Below are 20,170 nucleotides of genomic sequence, written 5' to 3' on the forward strand. Positions count from 1 at the left end.
CTCCTCCTCTCCTTCTGCCCTCAGCTCGCAGATGGGGAAGGTCGGAAAGATTTTCCTGCTCCCTCTGTGATCATAAATCAAGAGAACTGAATCTTCAACATCCAGAATTTAGGGATGAGAAAACACAGATGCCCCCACCCCACCCCTTTTCCAATTTCCACTACTCCCTTTCTCCTGTCTTTCATATTCCCAACACATCTGGCCCGCATTAGGCTGCCAGCCATTGCATTGTGTGGAGTGATTAGACCAAGCAGGGGAAATAGGGATAGATTTTTATCCAAGCATCCATGTGTCTGCATCACAGGCCTATTTTTTACCCTTTCAAAGAGGAGGTCCCCTGGAATCGGGGAGCGTGGAGCCAAGATCTTGCTCAAATCTGCCCCTCAGAAAGCTCTGAGCCATACAAGAAGCTTGCAGTCGCATCAAAGGTGTTTTATTTTGGGCTGGGACTGTCACATTGCAGTGGTGGCCAGAAAAGTGACCGTGGAAGTAGAATCTCGCCCTTAGTGACTTTCAAACATTACTGGGCTGCGGCTGCCTTCGAACTGGTGAAAGGTTGAAAACACCACATCCCACTGTGGATGTAGTGAAAGATCCAGTTCCCAACCCACCAGACTTCTCTCCTGTTCAACCCACTGCATTTCCTGGCCCATCCTTCCAAGCTCCCAGATTCCCTAGCATCTGACTAGTCTGCTTCATTTCACATGGATGGACACCTCAGGTTCTCTCTCTCTCTCTCTCTCTCTCTCTCTCTCTCTGGAGTTTTTCTCTAGCATCGGTCACTGCAGCATAGAAAGCTGCCTTGCCAATTTAGCTTTGCAAAAGCATTCTCCACTGTACACAGTGGGAAGGCTCCAGGTGATCTTCTAGGTTAGCCAGCCTGGGGTTCCTGGGCGGACCAGACATTGGCGCAGGATGGTAGCAATGGAGACATGAAGGGAGCTGCATTAATGGATGCTTGGTGGATGAGCAGCGTAGGGCTTGACATGCAGCGGTATCACATCACCGAGCAGGGACTTGATAGTCCCATCCTATGTAGGCCTGGCTTCATGTGGAATATTGCATTCAGTTCTGGGCACCTAGATAGCAAGAACGATATGGCTACCAGCTCAGAGAAGAGCGTGGGAAAAGAATAAGGGACTGGGGAGACAAAAGGGCTGACGGGCTGATTTTGAGATGTGCCCGGATCGTGTGGACTCCAGCTGGAGTTGGGGCCTGCTCAGCATTTCTGAAAATTAAAGCCCTGAGCCTGCAATTTTCAAAGGTGCATAAAGAAGTTAGAAGACCAAATCCCGTTGGATTTCAATAGGTCCCTTTGAAATATCCCAGCCTAAATGCACATGGCTTGGCTAAGGGAGACCACAAGTCTCCCAACATCTGAAGGGAAGAAGAGGCTATTTAGATTACAAGGGAGCAGAGCTAGGACTAATGGGACGTTCCCTTTTCTTAATATCAAATTTCCCGACAGCAAGGACTGTGGAAGAGTCTGTCAAAGACAGTGGTGGGCAATCCAATCCATGAGAATTTTTAATAGCAGCTTGGACAAAGCATTAGAAAACATGCAACAGGGTACAGCCCTGCATTGGCTCCACCGGGGAAAGGCTAAAATGCCCCATCTTTCAAGTCCGTGGCTCTGAGTGCGGTCAGCCCCACAAATTGCAAATCAACACGAGATAATTATCACCCCAGAGGTTCTTATTGTGCTCATAATGTCTGTTCTGGCTGGGGCATGTAGAGACAGCGCTGCTGAGTTCTGAGCCATGGTTATAACCGGGATTGAGGCAAAAGGCCTCGGGATGTTCTGAGCCTTTTGGAGTTGTTACCAGTCGAATAGATCCCTTTGGCTCCAGAAGATGCCCTGGCACCATTCACACGCCAACGTGGGTTTTGTAAGTCTAAGGGAGCCTTTCCAAGGTTAAGGGAGTCCAGCTAAGAGCAGGCCAGTATTGTCTCATTACACCCTTATGCTCCCCCATCTGGCTGTGTCCATCTCTCTCTTCTCTCACCCTTGGATTGGGGCAGGAACTGTCGTTTTGTTCCATGTTTGTACAGCCCCGAGCACAGTGGGGTGCTGGTCAACGACACGGATAAAAACAAATACTTATCAATAATAAAATGTTAATATTATTATATTGCTAATAACAATCACTTACATCACCTTACACATCACCTCTAAATTTGGCCCGCGGAATGTGACCTGGAGGAAGTCACACAAGCCCAGATTTTCAAATGATCCCTAGCTTTGGCTGCCCCCAGTTTGGGGGCAGTGCCTGGTTTTCAGAGGCTGTGCACAAGTCCAGCTGAAGTCAGGAGGAGCTGCAAATATCCAGCGCCTCTGAAAATCAAGTCCTAGGACTCTCAAAACAAGTGCCCCCAAAATAGCCGAACTGTGAGAATATTGCTCTTCTCCCCGGTGTTGAGTGGGGAGGAAGAATTGGTCATGAGCTATGCTTGGACTATCCCGTTATTGGAATAAATGACATAAAATGGAAAATTGGTAAAGAGAGAGCCAGCTGTGTGCACATCTGGCCTGACTCTTGGCCGCTGTGTCTGTCTGCTTTCCAGGGTTCCACCGGCCACCATGAAAGTAGCAAAGAGATCTCGGAGGTCAGCAGGTCAGAGGTGAAAGGGAAGAAGTCCTCAAGCCATGGCACCAGCCACAAGGGGAAAAAGACGGGAAGTGGGAAAAGCTCCACCAGCTTCATCTCAGCTCCCTCCAGCAGCACTTTCCAGCCTGCAGGTAAGGAGGTGTGCGGGTACAGTTGGCAGGGAGAGAGGAGAGCAGAGACTGAGTGAGGAGAGAGAGACGATCATGCATCATGCTGGCAAAAGGAGCAAGGATCGCTCACAAGGCAAAGCAGGAGGGAACTGTAGAAGTCCGGCATATAAAGTGTGGAGAGCAGAGACACTCATAGAGTTCTTGGTCCTCCAGTTACCAGAGTGGATCAGCTTATAAAGAGTTAAAAGCAACAGAGAGTCAGACTCATCCCTGGTGCAGCTCCACGGCTTCAGGGGAGCAGTTTGCCCCCCTGGACTTTCTTTTCTTGGGCTAAATGAAATGAACAGCAGTGGGGTGGGGCTGGAGGGGAATCGAGGCCCCGTTATTAAATCCCTGTTGCTGTCTGAGTACAAACGGAGAACCCCTGTCCATACAGGCTTAGGCTTCCCAACACAAGTGAAAATACCCCCTCAGCCAGAAAACTCAGGGAGTGTGATCTAGCCAGGAGCTAAGAAGGAGTCAGGACACCTGAGCTCTATTCTTGGCTTTGCCTAGGGTGACCTTGAGCAAGTTGCTCCCCCTCGCCCCACGTCTCAGTTTCCCCCCAGCTAAAATTATCCTGAGCCACCTTCTGGGGGAGTTAGAAAACTTCATTAATTACTGATTCTAAAAGCCCTTGAGGTCCCACCAGAGTTTTACTATTATTAATTCCATGTGGGAAGGGAATAATCAGGTCCAGATGTGGACTGGAGTTGCCCTCTTGAATGAGCCTGTCTTCACTACAAGGAAAGGAAGGTCCATTTGTCAGAATAAAGGGAAGAGAAAAAGGAAAATGCACAGAGGAGGCCTGTGCAGCACCTGCCCTTTCCCCTTTGAGTCAGTGATGTCCCTCCTTAACTTTGAGGTGGGCCTGAACCAAAACTCGGCCTCCAGACACCCTGAGCCTTGGATCTGGATCTGAGCTCAGGAGTTCTGACCTCACCAGAACCATTGTAATAAGCATACCTTCCTCTAGCGCCTCTTATCCCATGGGACCCCAAACTAGGCTGGAGGGGCAGTCGCCTCCCCACAGACAGTGCCCTGCATGACGGGAGTAGGAATTGGAGACAAACTCCTTACTCTTACAGAAGAATGTAGTGGGATCTTTACTGTTGTAATGAGCCTGCTAGCACACATCTCTGCTGGAGAGGATTGCTGCCCTGTGTGTCCTATAACCTATACTGCGGATGGTGATCCTCCTTTAGCTCAGGCATCCGGGCTTTTGCAGCGGGAGGATTTGAGTTCTGAATTGCTGCGCCCACCTCTTTGTTCCTCTTTGCTCCCCCTAGGTACCTCATGCAGCTCCCTGCAGGGCTCCCAGGATTTTGTGACATTCCCCAAGCTCGAGCAGGAAGAAGAGAAGTACCGGAAGCCCGTCTCCTCCTCTTCCTCCTCTTCCCACTGCTCCCCGCTGTACGAAGGACAGAAAGGGGACGTCTTCGAGCAGAAGGTCATATTCTCGGGCTTCGGCTCTATCATGCGCTTCTCCACCTCGGCGGTGAGCCAGCAGCGGGGCCGCGTTGCCTCCCCCGTGGACTACAAGGCCTCGAACCCAGTCAGCGGCCCCTCGGGGGGAGGCGGTGGCACTGGCGGCGGCAGCCACAAGCGCATGCCCTCCCTCAGCATCGAGGACGGGGAGGTGCTGAAGGAGAAGAAGCACAAAGGCAGCAAGAAAAGCAAGCACGGGCCTGGCAGGCCAAAGGGAGGCAAGAACAAGGAGATGCTGGGCACCCAGCTGGCTGGGTCCACGTCTACCTCCTCCTCACCCTTCTCCGGGGGCTCCCTCGTCAGCTCCAGCATCGGCAACTCATCCCGGTCCTTCAGCCACACCGGGACCCTGCCCAGCCTCAGCCTGGAGTCTCCCCTGCTGGGCTCAGGTGTGTTCCCCTCAGCACCCGTCCCGGGGCACGTGGCTCCCTTCAACCTACTTTTCCACTGTTCAGCCAGCATGAGGCCCTCCTCCCAGGGCCCTCAAAGGTATTTCGGTACCTGGCCCCTGTTGAAATCAGTCAGAGTTAGGCCCCTAAATATCTTTTGAGGATCTGGGCGTTGGCAGCTGGTGAACAGAGGAGTCCAGCTTCAGGTCCTTCTCCTCTCAGGGGGCTCTGGTGTGAATCCATTCCAGATGTCCATAAAAATCCAGTTCAAGTTCTCCTTTCCAGCCCCCCTGCTCCACCCAGGCCTGTGCCCCAAATCCATTCCAAATGACCATAGAAATCCAGTTCATGTTTTTTTCTCCTTTCTGAGGCGGGGTTCAGAATCCCTCCCAGGTGAGCACAGGATTCAATCCAATGTCAGGTTCATCTCCAGTCAGGAGCGCTGTCCTACATCCATTCCAGAAGGCCCTAGAAATCCAGTTCTGGTTTTCCTCTCCCCCCTTACTTTCCATCCATCACCTGGGATCCGTTCCAGGTGAGCAGGAGGATCCAGGCTAAATTTTCCTCCTGCAAATCCAACCCAAAGGGCATTTCACACCCACATTTGCACAGGTGCCATCAGATTTAACCAGACTGGAGCTTATAAACAAAGGAGAGGGTAGATCGGGAAGGGACGAGACGGTCACCATCAAAACCAGAGCTAGCTGAGATCTGGGCCCCAGACTGAGGATCGATAAACAGATCTTACATTGTCCCCCTTTCTAAAGCAAAGCCACTTTTTAAACTAGCCAATACCCGTTCTGCTGCCCGGGGTGAGTAAGCGCTAGACCACAGGGAGGTGAATTTTTTTTAATTGACCGAGGGCTGATGTACACTAGATCGACCCCGTTACATCACTCTGGAATGTGAAAAACCCACACCGCGTGAGTGGGGTAGTTACACAGACTGAAGTCCCATGTAGACAGCGCTGGGCTGATGGGAGAATTCTTCCATTGACCTAGCTACCGCCTCTCAGGGCGATGGATTTACTACTCCTGTCGCTGTAGTAAATATCTACTCTGAAGTGCTACAGCGGCCTGGAGGAAGTTACACTGATAGAAAGGTTTGGCTTATACGCCTTCCCTTATGGGAATACTGGCATAAACACTCCTAACTAGTATAACCTGGCTAACCAGTCCTCTCACTAACCGACATGACTAACCAGTCCCACTGAGCCCACACTAGGGGTAGACCGGTATAGTTAAAAAGGTGCAACTTTTATGTGTAGACAAAACTGGAGTCGCCTTGCCCAGCCCTACAACCCTCCTTGCCAGAATGGAGGGCAGCGGTGCTGAGCTGCGGCAGGAAAGGGTTAAGGCAAGGGAGCAGGAGGAGGGGCCTGGTGCTTAAGCCTGCTTCTGAGGCTTGACACTTCTGGCAGCAGAGTCAGTCTATTGTGGGTTGTTTGCAGATGCTCCTATTTAGGTCAAATTAGATGGTGGGCCGGGAGGATTTTTTTGCATGCGCCTGGGAGCAGTGGCCCAGTCTGTCTGGGCTGCCTGAGAGAGTTTGTGGTGGGGAGGTGAATTGGGGTGGTGGTCTGGGGAGAAGCTCTCAGGAATTGATGCAACCTCCATAGTCATAACCTTGGGCGATATTTCTCCTCTTCCCTCATCCCCGGGGAACAACAAAGAGACGGTTCTGGGGGAACGGCTGCAAGGCTCCCTTCTCCCATTCGCTCATTCCCCGACCTCCTTCTCCTCCTCTTGGAAGAGGATGTTGGCAGGGGCTCTGCAGGATCCAAGCCCTGGGGCCCACTGGCTGCCGCAGAGGGAACCCCTCCCTTGACAGTCATTTCCTCACCTTTCTACCTCATTTATCCAGCTTCACCGCACCTTGCCGTCTGGGCGTTAGCTGGGGCACACGTTGGCTTTTCTCCATGGGAACGTGGTCACATGTCGAGAGTAGGAGACAGGGAGTCTGGGCTCCTGGGTTCTAGTCGCCATTCTGGGCCTTTGTGCCTCGGTTTCTCTGTCTGTAGAATGGGAGCATCATGAGGCTGCAAAAGACTTTTGACATCCTCAGGTGGAAGGACTGAGCTCCATCGCTATTCACTCTGTGTGCCAGGGCTGAAGAGGCACCAGTGCTCATGGCAATCTGGGGCTGGAGATGCCAAGGCTGGCCATATATGACCATGAGCCTGAAGGTCTCCCCTCCCTTCCATTCTAGAGTCCAAGAGAGTAAACAAGATGCTCAGTGCACCTGGTCTCAGGCAGCAGGGGGCACTCTTGGGCCTCAGTTTTCGAGTGTCCACTCTTTACTGGGTGCCTTAGGTTTTGGGAAGCCCAGCTGGAGACACCTCTGGCCTGGTTTTCAGGGGGCGTTGCACCCCCAGAGTTCCAGATGAATGGACAAGTGCTGAGGGTGTTTGACCCCTTCTGAAAAATCATATCCCGGGGGGGACCCCAAGATGGAGGCACCCAAAATCAGTGGACACACAAACACTTTAGGCCCCAAATGAAAATGGGGTTCCATGTCCCTGGATAGGACTGTTTTGCTTATCTCCCACTTGATTTGGGGCCAGGAGGATTCTAGTCTAAGCTGCCTGCAATAACCTTCCAGCCCCCTGACTGACTTTCCTCAGGCGGGGCACAGTCATAGACCACTGCGGTGGGAGAACTTAGTCCATTTAGCTCATCAAAAGGAAGATCAAAGGGTGACTTGATTATGGTGTATATGTTCCTTCCTAGGGAGAAATGACCGGGTATTAAAAGGATCTTTTCTAGGGGAGAAAGTCCCAATGAGAACAAATGGCTGGAAGTGAAAGCTAGAGAAATCTGAAGTAGAAACAAGGTGCACATTTTTCACATTGTGGGTGATTGACCATCAGAACAAATGCCCAAGGGAAGTGTTGGCCTTCAGAGTAGGACTGGTTGCGTCTCTGGAAGATGCTTTAGCCCAGCATAAGTTATGGGGCTCAGTACAGGGCAAACTGGGGGAAGTTCTCTGGCCTGTGCTAGGCAGGAGGTCAGATTAGATGTTTTAGTGGTTTCTTCTGGCCTTAATCCCCATGCAGCTCTGAATGCTGAGCAGGGAATTCTTACTGCTCCACCCTCTTCTGTTTTCCATGCAGGGATCTACACCAGTAACAAGGACCCCATTTCCCATGGGGGTGGGGTGCTCCGGGCCGTGTGCAGCACCCCCCTCTCCTCCAGCCTCCTCGCACACCAAGGCACCTCCTCGCTCCCACAGCTCAACCGCTCCCCTTTTGCTAGCTCCATCCCGGCCTCCTCCTCTTCCGCGGTGTCCACCACCCAGGTAAGAGCATGTGGCTGGGGAGGGAGGGGGAGTTATAATACAGGAGGTGATTTGGACTGGCCCAGAAGCCTAGCAGTGCAATGCAGCCTGGGGAGGAGGGGTTCCCCCTCTTAGGAGCAGTTCTGAGGAGGGACCTCTGTTGCTGCACAACCAGATGGGCGGGAGCATGTGGGAGACCTCACTTTCTGCACCACTGCTCCCTGAGATCCATCTTGCCAGCACCCACTGACTCGGGGATTCAGTTCAGTGGAGCGTTGCTGGTGGCCTTCTTCCTCCCTCACAGACCACCCGGAGGATAGATGATCCCATGGTTAGGGACCATCCAGACCATCCAGAAGAAGGATGATCCCATGATTAGGAGGCTAGCCTGGCACTTGGGACCCCCAGTGCTCTGGCAAGCTCTCTGTGTGATTTTCATTAACTCCTTTAGCCGCTCTGTGCCTCAGTTTCCCCCATCTGTAAAATGTGGCTAATAGCCCTGCTCTGCCTGAGGATAAAAACGTTAGTTCGTGGTACTACAGATGCTATGGTCATGGGGACCATATAAGTACCTAAGACAAAGAGCAAGTCCTAGCCAGGAATGCTGTCTGATGTGTTAACCAAAGGGATTGCTTCTCTAAATTCAGAAACCAGCCTGATACTCAGCTGTTCATCTGAACCGCTTGGACTGGGAAGCTCAATCAAGAGCAGGCTCTCTTGTGATACTCCCTGCCTTTCTTTTCTAATACTTTCCCTGTTGGCTGGGACCCATTTGGAAGTTTAGAGGAGGCGTGGGAATGCAGCGTCGGGTTCCCCAGGCTGTTCAGCAAGTTTTCTGTCTCTCTTGTTAATTTCCCACCTGCAGGTGTTCTCGCTGGCAGGATCCACCTTTAGCCTCCCCTCTTCGCACATTTTCGGAAGCCCCCTGACCTCTGGCCTGTCTATGAACCCTCTTTTGAACCAGTCTGAAAGCAGCCGGGCAGGTACGTGAATCAGAAGGTCTGTGAGTTCAGAACTCAGAAAGAGTCTCCCCGGAAGAATTGAGACAACCAGGTCCACAGTTTGAGCTCCGCTTCCTCTGCTGTCTCCCCATCCCAAGAGCTGGAAGGCCGAGGGTGTGTGCTGGGAAGAATGAACTGTTGAGATCAGTGGCGTCTTTGTCAGCTCATGCTATGTCTGCATTAGCAGAGCACTTGGCTGGGAAGCTAGCAAGCTGTGGGGGTGGTCCTGTGATGAGAGCACACATGCTGGATTGTCCGGGGGAGACTCTGTGTCTCTGGGTGTGTACTGGAATTGTGAAAAAATGTGACCGTTTTGAGATTTTGTTATTTTACACACTCGAGCTGTGCAAATGTAGTGAACATTTTTTGGAAAGTTGGCACAACATTTTGCACTACAAATGTTCATCTTTTGTTTTGGGGTGATTTTATCCCCTTCAACTCTGGCTTCTCTGTGAAATGCAACAAAACCGGCTATGTTCACATGAAAATATTCTGGCGCTGAATTTGACTTTGGAATGGTTCATTTCCCCCCTGCAAAACAGGCTTATTTGCTTTGAGAAAGGTCCATGCTCATGAGGGGGAAACCTCCTGCATTGCAGTGAATGTTTCTAACCCAGCGGGCCCGTTTTGTAGTTTGGAGGAAAATGCACAAAAAAGGTCCCACTCACTCCTGACTTCCAGCCTTTGGTTTTGCCTTTGGTTGTTGTGACCATCTCGCTCTCCTCGGGGCCAGAATTTTCAGGAGCTCAGTACGTTGGATGCTGAACTCTTGGGAAAATCTAGCAGTAAGTGTCAGAGCGGGGAGTTGCTGGGGGGTTGAACCCCATTGCCGATGCTAATCCCTTGAATATCTGGCCCTGAGCCCTTTTGAAAATTGGGCCCCTTGTATGTGCCGCACGTCGGTTTGTCTGCATGAGAGCGCCTGCCTATGTGAGGAGCATGTACCAACGTTTACTCTTGTGTTTCCATACTTGTAAGCCCATGGAGAAGGTATATCGTATATGTGCATGCCATGGAGTGGGGGGGCGCTGTCCATGTGCCTTGGGAGCTGTTGGTCTGTATTGGAGCTGGGGTGTAATTTCCAGCTCCTGTGGCCACACTAGTTCTCATACCCACGCTAGCTCTGATTGAAAATAGCCATGTAGCCGCGACTGCATGGGTGGTGAGATGGGCTAGCCACCTGGGTACCATCCCATCTGAAACCTAGGTACGTACTTGGGGCGGCTAACCCTAATGCTGCTATTTTTAGCATGCTAACACGGGTATGTCTACCTGGGCTGGAAATGACCCCTCTGGCTCCACGGTTGGACGTACCCTGAGTGTATGAGGAGCGTAACAGTGGTGCTGACGTTAACTCAAGAGTTAAAGGCCCAATGCAATAAGCCTTCCTCCTGCGAAGCACCTGTCTAGAGTTGGTCTGGGAGAAAAGGATGGTCCAGGAAGGTGTGTTTCCTCTTAACATGATGGGGGATGGAGGAAGCGGCACATCCACTCCCTTCTGCCTTTACTTGGCCAGGTAAGGAAGGATGAAGGAGACGAGCTCACTTGCAGGGACAGTCTTGTGGCTGGGACTCGGGAGACCTGGACAAGTCACTTAGGGCTCGATTTTGGTCCTCCAATATCCTGAGTTCTGTTTAAAATCTGACTCTCAATGTCAACTTCTGGCATTGCTCTTTTTGCTTCATCGAGATCTTTGCATGATCCCAGAGCTGTTTCTTCAGCCACAGGACCCTAAACACTTCCTCTTAGAACACCTGCCACAGGGACCTCTTGCTTGTCACCTTCTGTCATCTCTTTGTCCCCATCTCCTCCTGATCAGTCTTAGGTATTAGTTTGTTGTAGCTGAGCACCTAGGAATTGTTCATCTATTTATCCTGTGAGGTAGGGCAGTGCAACTAGCCTCCTTTTACAGCTGGGGCACCAAGCCAGGGAGACACTAAATCACTCATCTGAAGTCACTCAGGAGGCTTTTAGCAGAGGAGGGAATTGAAACCAGGTCTCCGGCTAGCACCCTGCCCACCAGGCCACCCGTCTTCCTGATGCTGCATTCTGGGGATGAATTAGACCCAACTACCGTCTTCTACTGCAACTGTTCCCGAATCTCTTCTTCAGTCTTGCACCTTCTCTGGTAGCTCAAATGTCTTCATGTCCTCTAGAGTGACCTTCAGAACATGGCTACGTCTCCCCAACGAGGGAGGAGGAGCCAGCTGAATTTGACTGACAGTCAAAGACTCCTATCTGTATGGGAAGGTGGGGCTTCCATTCTACCTCCCATTCCAGGAGGGCCTCTTGAAGGGGACTCCACAGAGCTGCTGCCTGGGAGGCTGCAGTCAGTAACCAGCTTGGGGCATTACACCATAAATCACCCCGCCCCTGCGACCCTGCAGTGCTTCCCACAGGAAAGGTCCTGGATCCTTGCGTGCAAGAAAGGCTCTTGAGATGAAGAGGAGACGCAAGGAGGCCAGCTGGCACAGGCTGGTGCTCACAGCATCTGACACATACCAGCGTGATGGGGGACATATGCTGGCTGAGTGGCAGACATGAGAGTGGGAAAGAGAAAGTGCCTGGCTGATGATTATACTCTGCTTTTTTATTGGGGGGCTGGGGACACCACACACACAAAGTCTTGAGGGAGGGAAACTCTCACGCCCCATTTTACAGATCAAGGCTGTTGACTGTTCCCAGGCAAGCCACCAGGAGAGGTAGGAAAGGAACCCAGGAATCCCAGGCAAGCCACCAGCAGAGGTAGGAAAGGAACCCAGGAATCCCAGGCAAGCCACCAGCAGAGGTAGGAAAGGAACCCAGGAATCCTGACTCTCGGAGCTGTCAGTCCTAGACCACACGTCCCTCCCAGACAGGTTGAGGTCTAAAGAGGCGGTGTGGTCTCTGAGTGACTGCAGAGAGTTCTTTCCCGGGTGGCTGGCTGTTAGGTCTTGCCCACATGCTCAGGGACTAACTGATCACCATATCTGGGGCTGGGAAGGAATTTTCCCCAGGTCAGATTGGCAGAGACTCTGCAGTTTTTTCCCCTTCCTCTGCAGCATGAGGCTCGGGTCACTTGCAGATTTAAACTAGTATAAATGGCAGATTCCCTGTAACTTGACATCTTTAAATCACAATTTGAGGACTTCAGTAACTCAGCCAGAGATCGAGGTCTAGTACAGAAGCAGGTGGGTGAAGGTCTGTGACCTGCGACATGCAGGAGGTCAGGTAGATGATCACGATGGTGCTTTCTGACCATAAAGTCTGTGAGACTGTTGGAGAGAGACCTTAGCAACCAAGGCAGTAGACTGTAAGGGGGTGCCATTTGCTCTCTGGACAGTGCCTAGCACACAAGAATACCTGATACTGGTTGGGCTAGGGGGGCCTTGTTATAATAATAACAATCTGCCCCAGAACAGGCACCACAATCCATGCTGGCTGGATCCATCCTATCTAGTCTATCTAGGCTGTTCTCTGTCGTATCTGAGTGCCATGCCATCTGGCTCTGCTAGCCCCTGTTCCTAGGGAGGGGTTGTGCTCCTGGGCAGTGACCTTTGAGGTATAATGCACAGTGCTTTGTCCAGCTCAGAAAGGGGGTGGCTCCAACTTAGAATATATCTGAGAGCCCTGTCTCTCCTAGGTACGTACAGCATCCAAGCACATCACAATCTCTGAATGTATTTACCCTCCTAACCCCCCCTGGGGGTGAAGGGGGAGTAGGGCAGGACTATTATCCCCATTGTACAGATGGCAAACTGAGGCACAGCGACTTGGGCAACATCACACAGTGAGTCGGGGGTCCAGCAGGGAATTGAATGCAGCTCTCTGAAGTCCTAGGGTAGAGCCCTAATGGCTCTCCTTCCTCTCAGCTCCCTGAACCGCCCCACCCCCCTTTTCCCCACCCAGAGGAGTGAAGGTGGGCAGTGATTCCGGGAGCACCTGGTCAGCCTACAGACCCTACTGCCAGACCACGAGACAGGCTAACCGGACTGTTATGTAAGGACCGGTGGGGGGGGGCAGTGCTCTGTGCTGCCACCTAGTGGAGGCTGTGGCCCTTGCAGCCCTTTGGCCCAGGCTAATAGATGCTAGAGGCAGAGGAGAAATGCTTTGTCTGCCTCTGTTTCTCCTCCCAGAGCCCGACCTGGAAGACTGCAGTTTTGGCTGCCGCGGAACCTCCCCGCAGGAAAGCCTCTCCTCCATGTGAGTGCCTTTTGGCTGTCCTCCGACATGGGGGATGGGCTCCACCAGGGTGTAGGGTGAGCTATAGGTAATGCCAGTGGGTGAGAAGAAACTGAGGAACACGGTGCGGGGAAGGGAGGCAGCCGCTTCCCAGTGTGGGAGGGGGGGCTAGGAAGGAGTGGAGCGGTGCAGAGACATGCCCTCCCAGTGTGGGGCAGAAGTGTGGGCGGGGGCTAGGAAGGAGTGGAGCGCTGCAGAGACATCCCCTCCCAGTGTGGGGCAGAAGGGTTTGGGAAGGGGGATGTGAGAGGGGCAGAGACTGACCCTCCCTGCGTGGGGCTGGTAAGAGGGATGCAGAGACAGTCACTTCCAGTGCAGGGCAGGGGAGAGGGGCTTGGGTGGGGAGGGAGGTGCAGATACAGGCTTTCCCAATGTGGGCTGAGGGTCTTCAGGTGGGTGGGGATGTGCAGAGACAGCCTCTCCCAGTGTGGACTAGAAAGAGGTGAAGGATCCAAGTCTCATCTTCTGACAGACCTTCTCCCGGGGCCACTCCCCAGGTCCCCCATCAGCAGCCTCCCCACCCTCTTCGATCAGACCGTGTCCTGTAGCAGCAGCGGGCAGCTGGAGAACATCCCCCAGGCCACCCCCAACATAGAGCAGCTCCTGGAGAAGCAAGGCAACGGAGAAGCTGGCGTAAACAGTGAGCCGGGCGGGGAGCGGGCTGGGGGGCCCCTATTAAGAGTGGGGGAGGCTGCAGACAGGGGGCTCGGCGGGGTGGGTAGAGAGGTGCTGAGACAGCCCCTCCCAGGATGGGGAGGGGAGCTCCATGCTAACCTGTGCCGAGGTGGAGAGGACAGTGGGGGCTGGTACGCCCTTGTCCCTGCACAGTAGATGCTCTAACTGTGTCACCCCCGTGTGCCCCCTCTTCTCCTTCCCACCCCTCCTCCCTTCCTTTCCCTCCTCCACTGCCCCCCTCCTCTCTCTGCCCCCCTGCCCCATCCCCCTTCCCCCCTTTCGTTTCCCGCAGTTGTAGAAATGCTCAAGGCCCTGCACTCCCTGCAGAAGGAGAACCAGCGGCTGCAGGAGCAGATCATGACCCTGACGGCTAAGAAGGAGCGGCTGCAGCTCCTCAACGTCCAGCTCTCCGTCCCCTTCCCAGTGGTGACCACCAGCAACGGCCCTTCTGGCCACGCCCAGTACATCCTGCCTGCCAGTGGTGAGGGGCCGCCTCGCCCAGGGCCTCTGGGATCGGGACTGGGGGGGTACCCCTGCCCTCATCCATAACGGTCCCGCCACCCCGGGAGCCTGCCACAGAGGGATTTTGTCATGGTGCATAAAACCACGCCGGGTCCAGCCATTGGCTGCACCTGCTGTCCCTCTGCTTCACCGTGGTGATGCTGGGCTCTGCCCCTGACTCCCTCCTCTCCCCTGCAGTGTGCAACAGCGACTCTCTGAGCATCAACAAGAACTCCCCCTGCAAGAACAGCTTTGGGATCGAGAACTCCCTCTCCACCTCCTCCGAGGTACAGTGGCCACCGAGACCCTGCAGTGGGGCCCAGGGACTCCCCCCCACACTGTATCGCTGCTCCCCATCAGCAGCACACAGCAATGGCCAGAGCCCCTGCACTGAATGGGAGGGTCCAGCAGGGTGAAACCAGCCCGTACCCACCACCCTGGGAGTTCTGTGATCTAAGGGGCTGGCTTTCTGCAGGTGGAGTCAGGGAAATCGAGGCCAGGACTGGGCAACAGGGGGCTCCTTAAGCTTTACTGACTCATCTCTATGGCGCATCCACCCCCACCCAGGACGTGGAGGGCCATGGTGGTGGGTATGCGCTAGGTGCTGTACAAAGGGAAGTGAGAATGCTGACAATTTTGGTATCAGCTTCCAGCCAGGCATGTGAGAGCCCGGCAGCCTCACCTCACATGCAGCATTACTGCCTCTAGCTAGGCACACACCCCAGCTGCAGTAAGGGGAGCTGAGCGGCCAGTAAACAGCACCCGAGGTTCAGTTCTCACCCTCTCTCCGTTTCTCTGCTTCTTCCCCCAGGATCCGCACTCGGGCTGCCCCAGCAGAAGCAGCTCGTCCCTCTCCTTCCACAGCACCCCTCCTCCCCTGCCGCTGCTGCAACAGAGCCCTACTTCACTGCCCCTTCCCGGGGTGCAGCAGCAGGTCAACGGCCTGACCAGAGTGACGGCTGGCTCACTGGGGAGAAGTGCGGCAGCCAGTCATGGCCTGTCCACAGGGCCTGGGGTAGATAGCCTGCTGGGGAACCTGGCGGGAGGCCAGCAGGTACCCATCAATGGGATACTGGGGAATCTGAACGGAGCTCCGGCCGCCCAGCCGCAGAACTCTCTGACGCAGGCGAGCGGGCCCCCCGCCCTGCAGCTCTCCAACAGCCTGAGCAGGTGAGAGGGGCCTCCCAGGTATCCCGAGGGGGAGCAGCGCTCTCATCCCTGCATGTCCGACCCTCCTCCCCACGGCGCAGGCTATGTCTCCCTGCAGGGCTAGGACTCCCGGCCCTTCATTTCCTCTTTCCTCTGGAACTGCAGCCTCTCTGCAATTCTCTCTGTGCAAAGGAAAACAGGCATGCTCACAAAATTAAGTGTGTCCACGGCAGACTAAACATGTACATCCCAGACCACACAAACCCCTATGGGTGCATTAACTCCCCGAAGCATGCACCAAGCAACATGTGACAGTACATACTAACACATGTGTGACAGTTTTTGCTTGTGTTAGGCACTGTTCTCAATTACATGTGTGCTCCTAGTGAGAGGGACAGTCCCTGCCCTGAAGAACTTGCAATAGAAACAGACAAAAGGTGGGAGGGGAAACTGAGGCACAGAGCAGGCAGGTGACTTGCCCAAGGTCACACATGTGCTCAGTGTCAGAGCTAGCGTCCTGCCCACTGGACTGCACTGCCTCTCATAGAGGCAGCTTAGTTTGACCCCTAAGGGAAGCTCATCTTAAATGACTTCAGCTGTGTATCCTTACTGAGAAGCCTGGCTCATAGTTTGTGGCTGCTGCTCTCCTCGGGGCTGGGCGTGGGGGGTGTGGAAATACCTCAGCAGGAATGCAAAGGAGCGGGCTATGCTAACATCCCGTCTTCCCTGTAGCGTGCCAGGCCTGAGCCCCCTGACGGAGCAGCAGCGGCACGTCCTGCACCAACACGAACACCAGCTGCAGCAGCTGCAGCAGCTCCTGACGTCCCAGCCGCTTAATCCGGTAAGTGTCCCTGTGCCAGGTTTCTGCCCCCTCCAGCAAGGGCCTGACCTGAAGTTTGGATTAGGGGAGATTTAGTGCAGTGAAGAAAGACGCACCATGGCTTGGTGCATCTGTCACTATGTTTGCCAAAGGCCTTGTCTACATGCACAAGTTGCTCCAATTTAACTGTGGACTTATCTACACGTCTTTAAACTGGGACCAATGCTGTGGAGATCAGCCCTAAAATCAGTTCTTAAACCACTGCAACCCCCTGTGTTTACACGCTCATTTTGGCTCTTTTTTGGGTTAGTTTAAACTGATTCCCAGTCACACACAAAGTTCCACCACTTTGAGTAATTCAGTTTATACTCACACCTTAGTTAAACCGAAGCCAATGTTTGTGTAACCCACACACCTCCTGGGTATGGTGTTCTGTCCCCTCTAGTGGCACCAAAATCACATAGAGATTAGTGACTCTGCTACAGCCTTAGCGAAGGGCCACGTGGCTTTTAGCTCATGCACTAGGCTTCAGCGGTCCCAGGTTCGATCCCACCTGCTGACGACCGGGGTCTGTCAGTGTAGACACGGCCGTGTGGATTTCAGCGCATGCTGTGAAAGCCAAACCAGAACCCAAGGCGTTGCTCGCCTGTGGCACCGCGTCTACACTGCTGTTTGGAGCAGTGACAATCACTCAGGTACAGGTAGCTCGATAATGTCTACCTATGCTGCACTCACAGCTCGGATCACAGTGTTGGTGTGTCCTCTGTATGCTGATCAGGTCCCAGGAAGCCGTCAGCAGGCACGGGCGCCAACTTTCCCCGGTGCCGGTGGATGCTCGTGCCCGGCCCCACTCCGATGCCACCCTTTCCCCCCCTCATTGGACCCCTTCCCCCCAAAGTCCGTGCCCCAGCTCTGCCCCCTTCCTGCCCCTATTGGACCCTTCCCCGTATCTCCATCCTGGCCCCTCCTCTTCCCCGAGCGTGCTGCGTTCTCCCTGCTCCCCCATCCGACCCAGCCGTGCAAAACAGCTGTTTCATGGCACAAGCGCTGTTAGCTAGGGGATAAAAGCGGGCATGCAGCGCACTCAGGGGAGGAGGTGGAGGTGAGCGGGGGGAGTGGGGGGCGTGGAGCTGCTGATGGGTGCAGAGCACCCACCAATTTTTCCCCATGGGTGCTCCAGCCCTGGAGTTAGCGCCTATGTCAGCAGTTACATGAGGCATCCACGTGCCATGAATGGAAAAACAATGCAGCTCACCCAGACTTGGCGTTTGGTGGGTGGGCAGAACCAGTGCAGTTGACACGCCAAGCCTGGAAAGTTGGTGAAGGGGGAAAGGCCGTGCCTAACAAGGGCCTGATTCTCCTCTCACTTACACCAGTTAAATTCCACTGACTCCAGTGGGGAACAGCCCTGCTCTACAGTGGTGTAAATGAGATCTGGCCTTGTGTAGGAGCGGGGCCAGACTGTTTACCTTACAATCTTGTCTCATTTGCTTCGCCAGGCATTGCATCAATTTGGCATCCAGCGATGTGCAAAAAGGAGCGTGAATTGCACGGCCTCTCCATTTTCACTTGTTTCTCTGGCTGGCTGGTGTGTAACTGATAGCCTCGTTCACGTCACTGCCGAGCCGGGCCCCACGTTTCACTGGCACTCATATAAACCACGAACAACCCTGTCCTCATGTGCTGGGCATAATTGATCTGGTTCCTATTTCCTGTACACTCATGAAATGTTAGTAGAGTTAATCCTGGGTTAACAATCAGGATCTGTGAGTGTGTAAAATATTTCAGGGCGGATTCCCAATTGGTGTAAATCAGCATCATTCCATTGAAGTCAGTGGAGCTATGCAGCTTTACATCGGCTTAGAATCTCACTTATTAGGTGCCAGTCTTACATGATACACACAGGTTTCCAGTTTAACTATTTATAATCAGAACAATATTTTTCAAGGGGATTCTCTTCTGTGGTAGCTCATGTCATCCCCTTGCTCCCTTTGTGTGTGGGAACTAGTAGTTAGCTCCACAGGTGTGTTCTGTTGGTCGATGGTTTCCATGGAAGCTAAAGTGGTGTAATTTGATTGGAGCACATCTCTGCCATCTCCAGGTGAGTTGGGTCCCTTCCATCCCCCCAGGATTCAGCTCACCTGGAGTAATTAATTCCACCAGAGGAGATTAAATATAACAAGGTCAGTTTCAGGGAAGGGAGGGGAATTGAAAGCCAGTCTGAGAATTCATAGCAATGAACGCCACAGGCTGCTGGACATCAGATTAAATACTGCAGATAGATTGAAAGGAGGCTGGATACATTTGTGGGCCAGTGTATTTGTAGGGATCCTAAAAGAGGAGTCATCCAGTCTCATGCTTCAAGGTGCCTGGTGATGGCTAAAGAGGTCAGGAAGGATACCAAGCATATTCCCTCCTCAGGACCATATCTACTCTAGAAAAATGGATCATGTTAGAAAACGTGATCACGAACACAAGATGTTCAACATGACTTAGCCACCCAATGTGGACAGGGATATGTTGTGCTTAAAAATGTGCCGGCTGGTCGTGATTAACCTAGTGGGTACAATTTAACATCGCTGGACCAGCGAGGAGCCATGGGATAAGAGCTAAGAGGGGCAGAGGGGCAAGCAAATCCATCTCTTGTCTCAGTGAATCGGGTGGGAGGTACATGTATGCAGAGCCTCCCACATGCCCCGTCCCCTTATCCAGCCTGACTCTCTCTCCCCACTCCAGGAGCAGCAGGCCTTGGTGTTCCAGATGATGCAGCAAATCCAGCAGAAGAGGGAGTTGCAGAGGCTTCAGATGACGGGCGCCTCCCAGCTGCCCATGACCAATCTGCTGACAGCCACCTCCACACCCCTCCTTCACTCGAGCGCCACCGCCCTGATGACCTCCGCCGCCCCGCCCCCTCCCAGCGGCAGCTCCCTCCTGGCATCCATCTCCCCCCAGCAGCTCAACCCTGGCAACAGCCTGATGGGGACCCCGACAGCCTCGCCCCTGAGTGCTCCGGGGAACAGCCTGATGAGTTCAGGGACGGGAGTCCCACCAGTCCTTTCCACACAAACCAACCCCTTCCTCAACCTCCAGGTGGACAGCAGTGCCCAGAAAGGAACGGTGCGTAAATTAGGAGTATTACGGTAACACCTAGCTGAAGAAAGAAAGCTATCAGATTGGTTTGACGTGATTTGTTCTTTACAAATCCATGCTGGCTATTCCCTATCACCTTACCACCTTCCAAGTGTTTGCAGATGATTTCCTTCATTACTTGCTCCATTATCTTCCCTGGCACAGAAGCTAAACGAACTGGTCTGTAGTTTCCTGGGTTGTTTTTATTTCCCTGTTTATAGATGGGCACTATATTTGCCCTTTTCCTATCTTCTGGAATCTCTCCCGTCTCCCATGATTTTCCAAAGATAATAGCTAGAGGCTCAGATACCTCCTCTATTAGCTCCTTGAGTATTCTAGGATGCATTTCATCAGGCCCTGGTGACTTGCAGGCATCTAACTTTTCTAAGTGATTTTTAACTTGTTCTTTTTTTATTTTATCTTCCAAACCTACCCCCTTCCTGTTAGCATTCACTTGGTTAGGCATTCCTTCAGACTCCTCGTGAAGACAGAAACACAGAAGTCATTGAGCATCTCTGCCATTTCCAAGTTTCCTGTTACTGTTTCTCCCTCCTCACTGAGCAGTGGGCCTACCCTGTCCTTGGTCTTCCTCTTGCTTCTAATGTATTGATAAAAAGTCTCATTTCCCTTTATTCCTGTAGCTACTTTGAGCTCATTTTGTGCCTTTTTGCTTTCTAATCTTGCCTCTGCATTCCTGTGTTATTTGCCTATATTCGTCTTTTGTAATCTGACCTAGTTTCCATTTTTTATATGACGCCTTTTT

The 20,170-nt window shown here is 53.0% G+C and overlaps 1 protein-coding gene across 4 annotated transcripts in view; it reads left to right on the forward strand.

The window, feature by feature from the left end:
- The window catches only part of MLLT6 (MLLT6, PHD finger containing), a 72,787-nt gene that overhangs the window by 47,204 nt on the left and 5,413 nt on the right, over positions 1–20,170 (forward strand). For 3 of the 4 annotated variants that reach the window (XM_050935271.1, XM_050935272.1, XM_050935275.1), the window contains 11 exons: positions 2,566–2,740; positions 4,048–4,635; positions 7,748–7,932; positions 8,777–8,894; positions 13,028–13,094; positions 13,631–13,773; positions 14,101–14,289; positions 14,508–14,596; positions 15,121–15,479; positions 16,191–16,299; positions 19,015–19,395. In XM_050935271.1, the coding sequence (XP_050791228.1) occupies positions 2,566–2,740; positions 4,048–4,635; positions 7,748–7,932; positions 8,777–8,894; positions 13,028–13,094; positions 13,631–13,773; positions 14,101–14,289; positions 14,508–14,596; positions 15,121–15,479; positions 16,191–16,299; positions 19,015–19,395 (2,403 nt within the window). The remainder of the gene's footprint in view (positions 1–2,565; positions 2,741–4,047; positions 4,636–7,747; positions 7,933–8,776; positions 8,895–13,027; positions 13,095–13,630; positions 13,774–14,100; positions 14,290–14,507; positions 14,597–15,120; positions 15,480–16,190; positions 16,300–19,014; positions 19,396–20,170) is intronic. The other variant, XM_050935273.1, reaches the window with a different exon arrangement.

Source organism: Gopherus flavomarginatus, chromosome 25, assembly GCF_025201925.1.
Source record: "Gopherus flavomarginatus isolate rGopFla2 chromosome 25, rGopFla2.mat.asm, whole genome shotgun sequence".
NCBI classification, from domain to species: Eukaryota; Metazoa; Chordata; order Testudines; family Testudinidae; genus Gopherus; species Gopherus flavomarginatus.